At 47.3% G+C, this 14,742-nt stretch overlaps 1 protein-coding gene across 2 annotated transcripts in view; it reads left to right on the forward strand.

Annotated features, from left to right (window-relative positions):
• The first annotated feature begins 5,633 nt into the window (after window positions 1–5,633).
• The window catches only part of slc38a9 (solute carrier family 38 member 9), a 46,010-nt gene continuing 36,901 nt past the window's right edge, over window positions 5,634–14,742 (forward strand). Inside the window, exons 1-5 of one of the 2 annotated variants that reach the window (XM_084325326.1) lie at window positions 5,634–5,701; window positions 7,354–7,490; window positions 9,695–9,824; window positions 11,473–11,591; window positions 12,202–12,265. In XM_084325326.1, coding sequence (XP_084181452.1) covers window positions 7,393–7,490; window positions 9,695–9,824; window positions 11,473–11,591; window positions 12,202–12,265 — 411 coding nt within the window. In that variant the 5' untranslated portion in view covers window positions 5,634–5,701; window positions 7,354–7,392. Of the gene's footprint in view, window positions 5,702–7,181; window positions 7,491–9,694; window positions 9,825–11,472; window positions 11,592–12,201; window positions 12,266–14,742 lie in introns of both variants that reach the window. The other variant, XM_084325325.1, reaches the window with a different exon arrangement.

A 14,742-nucleotide genomic window follows, 5' to 3' on the forward strand; every position in this document is an offset into this window, starting at 1 on the left:
ACGCTTTCACCAGCCAAGAAATAGGACTGTCGCGGTACACATCCCCCGTCGCCAAGCTGATGGAGAAATATGCACATCTGCGCAAGTTACCGATCCCGCTCATAGACAATGCTATGCCGACCCTGTTGATAGGCTCCGACCATGCAGACCTCATTGTCCCGATAGACCGGGTTCATACCGGACCCCGAGGCTGCCCTGCAGCAGTCGAGACCCGTTTGGGATGGACTCTCCAAGGCCCGCTCGCCAAATCTCTCAACCGAAGTACAGCCACTAGATGTCTCCACTCCCGAGTCACAGAGGGAGAAACCGCACTCCTGCAACACGTAGAGCGGCTATGGACCTTGGAACAAATGCCCTTTAAGAACGGAAAGAAAGACATTCGCTCTAAAGATGACATTTACGCAATTCACCTCCTCGAGACAGGGACCAAGAGAGTCCCGGTCAACGGCGTGTTGAGATACGCCACGCCACTCCTGCGGCGAGAAGGAATGCCTACTTTCCACGCCAAGACAGACGCCACAGAACGGTACCTGCTGAACACGGAGCGGCGCTTAGCCAAGAACCCCGCCCAAGAGAGTGTATACCGCGCTGAGATTGAGAAGCTCATCACAGCGGGACACGTCACAAAGATGGACATTAAAGAAGCTGACCAGACCACTGAATCGTGGTACGTGCCCCACCACAAGGTCCATCACAACGGTAAAGACCGCATAGTATTTAACTGCAGCTACCAGATCGGATCCCAAAATCTGAATAAAGAGTTACTGCCCGGTCCCACACTCGGCCCCTCCCTACTCGGCGTTCTACTCCGCTTCCGCCAGGAAAAGGTGGCCATCAGCGGGGACATTAAAGGAATGTTCCTGCAGGTGAGATTAGTAGAGGCGGACAAGCCCCTGTTACGGTTCCTATGGAGAGAGAAGCCAGGAGATGAGCACCCAGCCATCTACCAATGGGAAGTCCTCCCCTTCGGAACGACGTGCAGCCCCTGCTGTGCGACATTTGCACTACAGAAACATGTAGCAGAGGACCCAGCAGCGGACGAAGAGGTCCGACACAGCGTAAAGAACAGCTTCTACGTAGACAACTGTCTACAAAGCCTTTCAACCCAGGAAGAAGCCGAGGCTCTCCTGATTAAACTCCGCGCCTCATTGATCAAAGGCGGCTTTGATCTCAGGCAGTGGGCCAGCAGCGATCCGCAAGTACTGCGCAGCCTCTCCTCCGAGGACAAGGCAGCCAGCAGCGAGACCTGGATGGCTACAGTCCCGGGAGAAGCCCAGGAGATGACCCTGGGATTGGTGTGGCGATTCAAAACAGATTCGCTTCACTACAGAGACAAGCCCCTGACTACGGAGCAGGGAAGGCCGGCGGCGGCGCCGACCACCAGACGGAGTGTGTACACAACACTCGCCCGACAATATGACCCGCTAGGATGTATTCTACCGTACACCACCAGGGCAAAAATGATTGTACGAGCATTGTGGGACAAGGACCAGGGCTGGGACGACCCCATTCCCGCACACCTTGCATCCACCTGGAGAGAGTGGGAGATGGAGCTCCACTCACTCCCAGGCGTTAATATGCGCCGAAGCTACTTCCCACCCACGGTGAGGCCAGAGACATGTAAAATGGACTTACACGTCTTCAGTGACGCCTCAGAGGTCGCATACGGATCAGTAGCCTACTTGCGGGCCCAAGACCAGGGGGGAGAGATCTACACAGCATTTGTCCTCGCCCGCTCGAGAATAGCCCCACGCAAGCAACAATCTATCCCACGTCTAGAGCTCTGCGCAGCCCTAGCCGGAGCGCACCTAGCCACGCTCATCCAACGTGAGCTCACCATACCGGTGTCTAGAACAATCCTGTGGTCAGATTCCACGACGGTACTCGCCTGGATCAAATCGGACTCATGCAAGTACAAAGTCTTCGTGGGAGTCAGAGTCACCGAGATTCAAGACTTAACCGAAGAGTTAACCGGAGAAACAGAGTGGCGCTACGTTGATACAAAACAGAACCCAGCTGACGTCATCACCCGGGGGATGCCCCTGGATGACCTCACCCGTCGCAATGTCTACAGTGACGGCCCCGCATTCCTAAGACTCCCGGAAGGACAGTGGCCCATGCCTATCCCGAGGGAAGCAAGTCCAGAGGAGGTGGAAATTAAGAAGTCTGTGTTCTGTGGATTGAGCACCGTAGCCTCCACCGACCCTAACATAGACGATTGCACGTCCATAGAGAGTGCACAACAAAGAACATTCCTGCGGTACCACCCGGAGTGCAAGTCCCCCGCTGATATGTCAGCAGCTAACTACGAGGAAGCAGAATTGCTTCTACTGCAGCGAGCCCAGAGAGACTCGTTCCCCGATGAATTGGCCTGTCTACAGGGAGGAAAGCCCGTCCCATCCGACAGCAGATTAATTCACCTGGCCCCCGAGAGCGACGCTCATACCCTCATCAGAGTGGGTGGTCGCCTACGCAGAGCCCCCAATCTACCGGATGACATTAAATACCCGATCGTATTGAACAGCCGACACAAGGTCACAGAGCTGATTATAAAGAAATACGATGAGGATGTACATCACGCAGGAGCAGAAAGAGTCTTCGCGGAAATCAGACGTCGTTACTGGATCCTACAAGGAAGAGAGGCGGTACGACGCTTCCAGCGAACATGTCTAGACTGCCGCAAGTGGCGCGCGCAGCCCAGCATACCAAGGATGGCTGACCTTCCTCCATGTCGCCTCCGAATCGGTGACAAGCCATTCCACTCAACGGGTATGGACTGCTTTGGCCCGCTGCACATAAAGAAAGGAAGAGGAACCGAGAAGCGGTGGGGTATTGTATTCAAATGCATGACCACCAGAGCGATACACATCGAGCTTCTCCCGACCATGAGCACAGACTCATTCCTTATGGCCTTCCGAAGATTCACATCACGGAAAGGAAGACCGTCTACCCTATTGTCCGATCATGGGACAAACTTCAAAGGCGGCGAAAGAGAGCTGAGAGAGAGCTTCCAAGCTATGGGCCCAGAACTTAAGACCCACCTCGCTCCAGCACAGGTTGATTTCCAATTCAACCCCCCAAACGCACCCCACTTCGGTGGCACTTGGGAACGAGAAGTGCGCTCCATAAAGACAGCCCTGTACGCAGTACTTGGGGCCCAGACTGTGGCGGAAGAAGTCCTAATGACAGTCCTCACGGAGATTGAGGGAGTACTTAACTCGAAGCCCCTCGGATACATCTCCAGTGATGTGGCGGATATCGACCCAGTTACCCCCAACACACTCCTGATGGGGCGGCTAGATCCTGCATTACCCCAGACAATGTACCGGCCTGAAGAAGCGAACGGCCGACGAATGTGGAGGTACAGCCAAGTATTAGCCGACAAGTTTTGGAACAGTTTCCTACTGCACTACCTACCGTCTCTACAGACCCGCCAGAAGTGGGTAAAGGAGAGAGACAATTTGACAGAAGGAACAGTCGTCATGATTATTGATCAATCACTGCCCAGAGCTATGTGGCCGGCCGGCCGCGTAAGCAAAGTGATCACCGGTGCCGACGGCAAGGTCCGAGCAGCTGAAGTGCTTGTCCAGGGTCGCACTTACACCCGTCCCGTGGCAAGGCTCATAGAACTGCCTCGACTCCCAGACACAATCGATGATGACCATGACCCTACAACCCTATGACTTTGTGAAGTTGACTGACCCCTACAGCAAACCCTTATGTGTAAATAGACAACGCGATTAATCTGTCTCTGTTTAACTGATTAGGTCTGGGACCTATTCAGGGGGTGGCTGTTGTGAAGGGCCAGATTAAACCGAATATATATATTTATTTATATATATATATTTAATTGTATTTGTATATTCTCTAATATTCCCTGATATCCCTTGTATATTCCTTGTACAATATGCATTGAATATCCATTCTAGCCTACTGAACATCCCATAATAGTCTCCATTCTACTATTGGTCGAGACCTTGGTGCCAGGCTGCCATACCCCTCAGACCCAGTTCAAACGTACCGCTCGACATGTACGAACAAGTCCTAGTTCCGCGTAGGAATTTGGCTACCGCACCACTAATGGGACTATTTGTTCATAGTGCGTATATATACTGCGCTACTAAAGTAGGACTTTCTTTTCAGTCCAGTTTCTTACCCTCCAATAGAGTCACAGACGTAAAGCCTCCCCGCGACGCCACGTGTGGGAGTAAGGCCAAGTTCGCCTACCATCGGTATTGAGACATCGTGTATATTAATATTTGAATAGTCATATTTGGCACTATATCGTCGAGTTGGACGTAGTCTATTAAGCTAATAATAGTCTGTTAATATATAGTGCTTCGTGCGGTGAGAATACTACCGTAGTCAGTACCCCATCGTTTCGGGCAGAGAACTGGCTGCTTACCCAGGGTGGTTGACCCTATGTGAAGCTGCACCCGAGGAGCCCCAGAGCCGACGAGCGAGTGGACCTGTATACCGGATTATTCTACCGACGACAGCCCGCCTTCCCAGGCACGGATTATGCTTTGGATACTTTGATTATTCCATGGATAAAGACCCCCGACACTGCCGTGTGTTGGAACCCCCCCCCCTGGAGAGGACGCAAGGTGAGGAGACGCTCTGCAAGACGAGGTCGCTTCACGTCTCTCCCCCGTGGACCGGAGAGAGCCGGCCCACAAAGAGTCCACCTGCTTTCATCTGTGGTCCAAGGATCGCCGGCGCATTGAACGGCACTACAGTGGGTTCACCTGGGATACCCTTGGCCGGACGAGGCAGCCGGATTCTACCCCCCCCCCCCCTCCTACTCCTGTCGGCTTACAAGCGACCGGATTAACCCCCTCTAGTGTATCTAGTATATAATCATTAAAGTATCATTGCTGTTATTCCTTAACTATTCCAGGTCGTATATTTACCACCTGCGCCTTCAGAGATTGGACATTCTCCTTTGATATACCGACGAATACTCCTTGCCATAAAAGTGCATACCATTTCAATTCATAAATGTAATTAAGTGATTAAGTGCTTATTCTACACACCATCGCTGTGTAGAAATAAAGACCTGTTTCTAATTCGTACATTTGTGTTGGATCCGTTTCATCTACGTGAGAGTGTTCATGATAATATATTTATGCCGTGTACTGGGTGGCCGAATATTAAGTACAAAGGTAGTGGTAGTAAGTATCATATCTAGTAATACAGTCAGGGAATTGTACCCCTCAGTTACAATTATTATTATTATTATTATTATTATTATTATTATTATTATTATTATTATTATTATTATTATAATAATAATAATAATAATAATAATAATAATAATAATAATAATAATAATAATAATAATAATAATAATAATAATAATAATAATAATAATAATAATAATAATAATAATATGGTTTAGCAGTGTTAAACTTTGATCGCAAACGCACCAGAGCAAATATGAGTCTTCATACACGTCGTTGTTGTAGTGACTGTAGTCGAACACAAGGTCAAAACCGAGGGAGAACGGGGTGGAGATGCACGCTGCCTTGTTGTTTGACAGACGGGAATGTTCACTACATCTCCCAGTACGCATTGCTACTTTGTTTTCCTTTTCAAACGGTTCTGTATCATCACTGCTGCTCAGAGACGGTCTGGCTTGTTGCGAGCAGCATTACTTCGTAGTTTTCATCAGCAGTCCGAGATGAACTGAAGGCACCCGGTAAGCAGAGATAAGCAGATAGGCTCTAGCTGTTTCATTTGGGCTGTTTTGGGTTATGTTTCTATATGACTGGCTGAATTATTTTTGAACGAACTGGTTAGTTCAGTGTTAGATGGTTCACGTTAGCTAAGCTAACGTAACTTGTTGTTGCCAGAGAGACTATTATTTGGCTAGCTAACGTTAACGTAGTTGAGTAGGTCGGTGGCCCCATAGTCAATCATTAGCAGCATGCTAGTTAAAATTGATTACATCCTGTGCTGTTGTTTTGTACTGATTACTATTAGACTGAAGATGGATTGCCGTTTAGATAACTTAGCCAAGTAGAAGAAGAGTTGTTCCAAATTATTGCCACATACTGTTAGCTAACAGCCAGGCATTAGCAAGCTACGGTTACTCAAACAAATTGTTTAGATTTTGACCATGGGGGATTATTTTCCGGTTACGATACACAACAATACACATTATCTTAGGTTTGAATGTGTTATCAGAATGTCTCTTTGACAATCACCTCACGTTCCTTGAACGAGTATACTTCCTGCTACCTTGCTGTTAATAATGGAAGCATAAGTGGTTTACAGTCTGCACCAGATACTGGAACAAATACTTAGCCTTTAAACTGTTAAACGCTACTTATATATGAAGTATTTTTCCAGTGACCCATTTGTGAATAAGACCCGACATAAAGAAGTGTTTTTGAAAATGACTTTGAATTTCCCTTGTTTCAAGTTTTTCTTTAGTTTTTAGTTTTATATTGGCTGGCGCTTTTGTTTTCAAGACTAATGCTTTGAGAATGCCTGCTCAAGTTGTTGTGGGCTTTTACAGTGCTGCTTTGTTGTATCTGATATGCATGTTTATCTGAACAGTAATGTCACAGCGGCTCATCAAAAGGGATGTGCATATAAAACTGATCAGAACCACAGCCACTTGGTTGATTGTGAGTGACTACTGTACTGATATTGTTAAGTAAAAGGATCATGGGATCGTTATTCGCTATTAGGGATGGGAATTTGAAGGCATATCAATATTAGAATATTCTGTTAAATTGGTTAATTGTTTTATAAGTATCCAAAAGCAGCGCGATTTAGTGATCGCCACTAAACAAATAATCATAATTGTGACTGTTTTCCATGTATTAGTTAGGAAACTAAATCCAATTTGTTAAATTTATTGAACATTGAAGATGAAAAATAAAAAATAAACGCAGTTCACACAACCATCAGCTACAGTGTAGACAAATACTGTACTTACATAATTTAGAATAGTAGAACATTCAACTAACCGTGCCCATCCATAGAACTAAGAGTGAATCGCTATAGTGTGAATAATTGGTGCATCTATAATATGAGGGCTTACTTAGCACTAGTAATCATGTAATTATCACTGATCGGGAAAAGTGTGATGGATTGTTTCCCTCCCCTCTCCAGAAGGTACTGGGAAGTGTGAGGATGCGAGTTTGACCTCTGAACTTTCTCCTCATTAGTCAGACACTCCAGCAGCAGCACTGCGACTTGCAGTCAGAATAGGGAAGTGCCGTTCATGCGCACAGATCCAGTCAAGCTGCCGTCCTGCACACAACAAGCTATGTGCAGCTCCCTGTGATTTCTCGACACACGCTCAGGCCAAACTTCACGCTCTCCCGCCACACCCCTCAGGTAATGACTGCAAGGCACTGATCCAAAGTAGGAATCGCCATGGAGGAGGACTGCAAACCACTGCTGGGCTCGGTGCGAACAGGAGAGTGTTACTCCCATAGAGGCTCCACCGACTCTCTGGACCCCAGGGCTAAAAGGTAGGCTTGATAAAACATGGTGTGATACCTGGTGATGGGAGTTTGTTACTGACTGTATCGGTTTTAAAGTGTCATGTATTTTACAGTGATTTGTTGTAGCACTTTTTTAGTGGTTAATCCATAGGGGCATGCGAATAGCTGAGCACCAAACACTATCCACACACCACCCGTTTGGAACCTTAAGGTTTTCCTTAAGGTTCTCATACACTGGGAGACTTTTTGAGGAACACTGTATGTAGGGCAACATTGAGAAAGTGGTTGCCTCAATGTTCTTGCATTGGTTCCTTAACTTCTAGTTGCCCTGATTAATTATATTGTATATTTTGCCCTGTGTCTCACTTCAGTTAAATCAGGGAGACTCAAAGACACTAGGTGTGATGAATGAATATTCATTGAGCAAGGCTTTGACCAGAGGCCCCATCGGCCCGACTGGGTACAGCCTTCTTGGGGTTACAGAGGGACAGGTTTGAACCCTCCATCCATTCAGTGACCCTGCACTGGGTTGGGAGTGGGACCAACTCTGGCTGGGGACCAGACACTGGTAGTGGAGGAGTGATGCAACCTGAAATGACAAGAGAGAATCAACAGCAGAGGGGCCTTTTTAGCCTGGGACTGGTTGCCTAATGATGAGTCGGTGCACTCGGTTGAGTCTCCAGTTCCTTTGACCTTGTTCTGTTATGTTGGCTGACGATTCACAATCGTAATAAGCATACATTCTCAAAAGGGCGGCTACGTGGCGGAGTGGGCAAGGCGCTCGCCACGAAATGCTGGAGACGCTGGGCTCGTCAGTTCGAGCCCAGCGCTCCACATTTGCTTTCAGTTTAGCTGGTCGTCCACAGTAATACACATTGGCCGTATTACGGGGAGGGAAACTGAAGGGTGGGGATCGGGCGTTGTGGACAGCGACTCCTACAGGTCGGTTGGTGCGCCTGCGCAGTAGAATCAGGAAGTGTCGGGGGCAGCGTGAGCCTCCCACGCGTTACTCCTCGCCACTGAGAGATCGAGCTGCGCACGTGAAAAGATGCGACTGCTGTTACCTCAAGTACCGGAGGGGACTTGTGCTATGTATGACTTAGTCCACATTGCAGCCGGCTTGTGGGAGGCAAGAAACAGCGTCCGTGACAGGGGAGGGTTGAATTGGATGATACGAAATTGGGATGGGAGAAAATATAGAAAATGGGAGAAAAAGTGGATAAAGAAAAAAGCATACATTCTCAAGGGTTCTTTCTCCTGGTATATGATTCATCGATGGGGACAAATGGCAAAGTCCTTTGTCCAGGTGTCACGGCCACGTTTTCCAGTTGAAATAAAACGGAATATGTCCCACTTGAGTTAATCACTTACTCAAGCCCAGGATGCCTTTACAATGTGCCGCATGGCGCTGCCCGTGCTGCACATGACAACCAATCCTGCCAAGGGTGTTGCTTACAATGTCATCTACAATAGGTCCGTAATCTAAGTCACGACTGCACGTGAGTCACACAACTACTGTATGGTCATGACCTGACAGTGTTTACCAAGTAGCGGACCTTTCTAGAATGTACAGTCCTGGATTTCCTCTGCAAAGCAATTACGTGTGTGTGTGTGTGTGTGTGTGTGTTGTGTGTTGTGTGTTGTGTGTCCTTCCCTCCACCCAAGCATTATTCCAAGCTGCATCACCAGCTAACATAAACTTTAATCCAGTTAGGTATTTCACAAAGACCAACTAGGTTGTCATATTACTGGGACACACACTGACACACACACCTACCTCCAATTAGAAGAGTCACATAACTCTATTTCAGTGATTAAATTACAGAGGTCAGGCAGTGTTTAAATAAATAAACAAGTTGCTATGATTGTTCCAAGAAATATTCTTAGCATATGAGGGACAGAGCGTACTGCTTTGTCTTATCACATTGCAGTGCCAGAATTGATCCTCGTTACATTGTTGTCTTGGAGAGGTCAATGTTTAGTACTTTTTTATGAGCAATTTAGCTGTGGCCATTATGTTGATCACATTTCTATTTCAAATCAAACATTGACTCTTAGCGAAAAGTTTAGAAGGTTTTATTTAGTGATTTGAGTGAAATTCTAATTTTTATAATTATTTTAAATCGGGCCAATACCACATCCCCTAATTACATTTTTAAAGGGTATAATGTTGAAATGATCACAGAAATCATAATTTGAGTTAATAATTATAGTTCTCTCTCTCACCCCAGGCCCTTTCATGTGGAGCCCAGGAACATAGTGGAAGATGCCCCACAGGAGAGGGTGTCTGCTGAAGCTGCCATCCTGAACAGCAGAGTACATTACTACAGCAGGTTGACAGCCTCCTCAGACAGGCTACTGGTATATATATATACTGTATCTCTCTCACACACACACACACACACACACACACACACACACACACACACACACACACACACACACACACACACACACACACACACACACACACACACACACACACACACACACACACACACACACACACACACACACACACACACACACACACACACACACACACACACACACACACACACACACACACACACACACACACACACACACACACACACACACACACACACACACACACACACACACACACACACACACACACACACACACACACACACACACACACACACACACACACACACACACACACACACACACACACACACACACACACACACACACACACACACACACACACACACACACACACACACACACACACACACACACACACACACACACACACACACACACACACACACACACACACACACACACACACACACACACACACACACACACACACACACACACACACACACACACACACACACACACACACACACACACACACACACACACACACACACACACACACACACACACACACACACACACACACACACACACACACACACACACACACACTGAGTAATTGTAAAATACATGAGAGGGAGGGTATTGAGATTTTGGTTCCAGGTGTGCCGTAGATCAGAACAGTAGTGCCACAGTCACATTATAGCACAACCTCAAGTGTATTGCTGCTTACATTTCTTGCTATTTTGTTTTATCAACAATATATATATATATATATATTTTTTGCTGTAAGATGGAAACATGTAGCAGTTAACGAGTGTTTTGGCACTTGTTGGATCAGCCCATATGTGGAGTTGACTCTGACTCCTACTGGAGTTGAGCAGAGTCGACTCCATGACTCCCAGTATTTGAAGATGATATATGTTTAATCTTTATTCATGCAAGGAAACCCATTGAGACCTAGGTCTCTTTTCAGAAGCCAATGGTTCCTATCCATGAATCTGTTTGGTGTCATTTTCTTTCATGTGTTGAGAATTGCGTGTCATTTGACTGCACAAGCATGGGGAATGGAGATAAGCAGTCATCACTGAAGGCCCTTGTGCTCACAGCGGTCTGGAGAAATGGGTTTAATACGGCTCGCTTCACTTTGACCATAGTAAGCACTGCTTTAAACCTCAGCCACAAACTTTTTATTGTAAGTCATGATTAGTATCATTATACCACATAATTAGTTTCACCCATGGTTATAAGACTACCGGCTCATTCAAGGCTCAGGTGGATCATGTGGCAGTATTTTAACCTGAGGTAATACTTTTTTCTTTAATTACGTTTTACAGTATAATTGAGGAATTCTGGGTATGTTGGCTGCATTTACAACTCTGGTTGGCTGTCAGAGCTCACATTAATGCAGTATTTTTGGTTGTACAGTGAAAAATACCCCCCCCCCCCCCCCCCCAGTTACTCATGTTGGAAAAAGTTAGTATCCAATTCAGAATCTACTCGGGATGAGAGATTTTGAGGGTCTCAAGTCCAAGATTTTGTCAATGAGGCTATTTATTTTTACAACATTTAAAAATAATGATATATATATATTAGGTTGTGGACGTAACTGGGAAGCAAAATCTTCTGGCGTCTGGTTGTGTGTTCTCTCCAGAGCCCTCCAGACCATGTGATCCCTGGGCCGGAAGAGATCTACATCTACAGCCCCCTGGGAACCGCCTTCAAGGTGTCGAAAGGAGACGGCGGCACAAAAAACCCCAGCATCATCACCATGTGAGCACCACCACAGTCATCCACTGCCACAGTCATCCACCACCACAGTCATCCACTGCCACAGTCATCCACCACCACAGTCATCCACCACCACAGTCATCCACCACCACAGTCATCCACCGCCACAGTCATCCACCGCCACAGTCATCCACCGCCACAGTCAATCCACCGCCACAGTCATCCACCGCCACAGTCATCCACCACCACAGTCATCCACCGCCACAGTCAATCCACCGCCACAGTCATCCACCGCCACAGTCAATCCACTGCCACAGTCATCCACCACCACAGTCATCCACCGCCACAGTCATCCACCGCCACAGTCATCCACCACCACAGTCATCCACCGCCACAGTCATCCACCGCCACAGTCAATCCACCGCCACAGTCAATCCACCGCCACAGTCATCCACCACCACAGTCATCCACCATCACAGTCAATCCACCGCCACAGTCATCCACCACCACAGTCATCCACCATCACAGTCATCCACCGCCACAGACAATCCACCATCACAGTCATCCACTATTATTTTCAACATTATACTGATGATGGACCAGTCATGCAGTGACTTCAGACTGTAACCATGTTCTTCTTGTCTCCTGCCAGATTTGCCATTTGGAACACAATGATGGGCACGTCCATACTCAGCATACCTTGGGGTATAAAGCAGGTGACTTTATTTTCATCTATTTGTAATTAGTTCAACAACCTATCCAAAGGGACTAGTTGCATATTGAGTATGTTTGCATGTACATTAATTAGGGGTGTAGCCGCGGTACTGAGCTTTTGGTTCACACACATTAAATTCAATGCCCCCCCCCCCCCCCACAGTAAAAGTAAACACGGGCACAGTAAAATCAGTTTTGTTGATGATTTTGTGGCTGTGTGAGGAGCCATAGAATTAGAAGGTGTGGAGTTGGACATATACCACTAGACGAAAACAAGATAAAAACAGTGCGTTTTTATGGGCGGCTACGTGGCGTAGTGGGCAAGGCGCTCGCCACGAAATGCTGGAGACTGGGCTCGTCAGTTCGAGCCCAGCGCTCCACATTTGCTTTCAGTTTAGCTGGTCGTCCGTACTAATACACATTGGCCGTATTAGGGGGTGGGAAACTGATGGGTGGGGATCGGGCGTTGTGGACGCCTGTACCCGTTCCGCAACTGTAAGTTACTTCCGGGGTAGGCCTGATTGGCCCCGACAGGCACGTGACGCGGCAAACTCAGGACGCGCAACGAGGCTGCTGAGAGCTGTCGCGCGGAAATAGGCTGTCTATTGCCATTCTCTAACACAAACTCTAACCTTAACCAGCTCCTTAACAGCGCCTAAACTTAACCGTTCTAACCTTAACCAACTCCGAAACAATGCCTAACCTTAACCTTAACCTTAACCATGCCTAACCTTAACCATAGAAAGAATATTGCCATTCTCTAAGACAAACTCTAACCTTAACCAGCTCCTTAACAGCGCCTAAACTTAACCGTTCTAACCTTAACCAACTCCGAAACAATGCCTAACCTTAACCTTAACCATAACCATGCCTAACCTTAACCGGCGAAAGAATACACGTTAAAAAAAAAATCACGTTAAATTTTTTTTTTTTTATGGGATTCGAACTCGTCAACAACGGACCGCAGGACCGCTGCTCTGCCAGGTGAGCTGAAGCGCCGAATGAAAATCATGGCGTATTAGGACGGTTACATAATTCCGCAAGCTCTGCCGCTCCGCTCTGCGGAGCGTGCCGCGCGCAGAGAAAGTTGCGCGTCACGTGCCTGTCGGGGCCAATCAGGCCTACCCCGGAAGTAACTTACAGTTGCGGAACAGTTACAGGCGTTGTGGACAGCGACTCCTACAGGTCGGTTGGTGCGCCTGCGCAGTAGAATCAGGAAGTGTCGGGGGCAGCGTGAGCCTCCCACGTGTTACTCCTCACCACTGAGAGATCGAGCTGCGCAGGTGAAAAGATGCGACTACTGTTACCTCAAGTCCTGCCTGTAACTGTTCCGCAACAGTAAGTGACTTCCGGGGTAGGCCTGATTGGCCCCGACAGGCACGTGACGCGGCAAACTCAGGACGCGCAACGAGGCTGCTGAGAGCTGTCGCGCGGAAATAGGCTGTCTATTGCCATTCTCTAACACAAACTCTAACCTTAACCAGCTCCTTAACAGCGCCTAAACTTAACCGTTCTAACCTTAACCAACTCCGAAACAATGCCTAACCTTAACCTTAACCTTAACCATGCCTAACCTTAACCATAGAAAGAATATTGCCATTCTCTAAGACAAACTCTAACCTTAACCAGCTCCTTAACAGCGCCTACACTTAACCGTTCTAACCTTAACCAACTCCGAAACAATGCCTAACCTTAACCTTAACCTTAACCATGCCTAACCTTAACCGGCGAAAGAATACACGTTAAAAAAAAAATCACGCTAAAAAAAAAAGATTTGATGGGATTCGAACTCACCAACAACGGACCGCAGGATCGCAGGACCGCTGCTCTGCCAGGTGAGCTGAAGCGCCGAATGAAAGTCGTGGCGTATTTGGACGGTTACGTAATTCCGCAAGCTCTGCCGCTCGGCTCCGCGGAGCGTGCCGCGCGGCAGAGAAAGTTGCGCGTCACGTGCCTGTCGGGGCCAATCAGGCCTACCCCGGAAGTAACTTACTGTTGCGGATAAGCTATAAGCGTACCGGAGGGGACTTGTGCTATGTATGACTTAGTCCACATTGCAGCCGGCTTGTGGGAGGCAAGAAACAGCGTCCGTGACAGGGGAGGGTTGAATTGGATGATACGAAATTGGGATGGGAGAAAATATAGAAAATGGGAGAAAAAGTGGATAAAAAAAAAACAGTGCATTTTTCCCACCAAAAACATACCAAACCATGACTTCAAAATCGAGATACGTACCGAACTGTGACTTTTGTGTGCCGTTACGTTACACCCCCTAACATACATTTTCCTGATACTTGCTTATATCCTGGTTAAGATTTAAAATGGGATGAGCATATAAGATAAGATAAGATAAGATAAGATATTCCTTTATTGATCCCCTTGGGGAAATTCTGGCATCATAGCAGCATGGGGGAAGGGGGGGGGGTGCTACAGGTAGTAAAAACAATACAAGCAGTGTAAACAAATAGGTCAATATAAT

This window comes from Notolepis coatsorum (assembly GCF_963971535.1).
Source record: "Notolepis coatsorum genome assembly, chromosome: 11".
NCBI lineage: Eukaryota > Metazoa > Chordata > Actinopteri > Aulopiformes > Paralepididae > Notolepis > Notolepis coatsorum.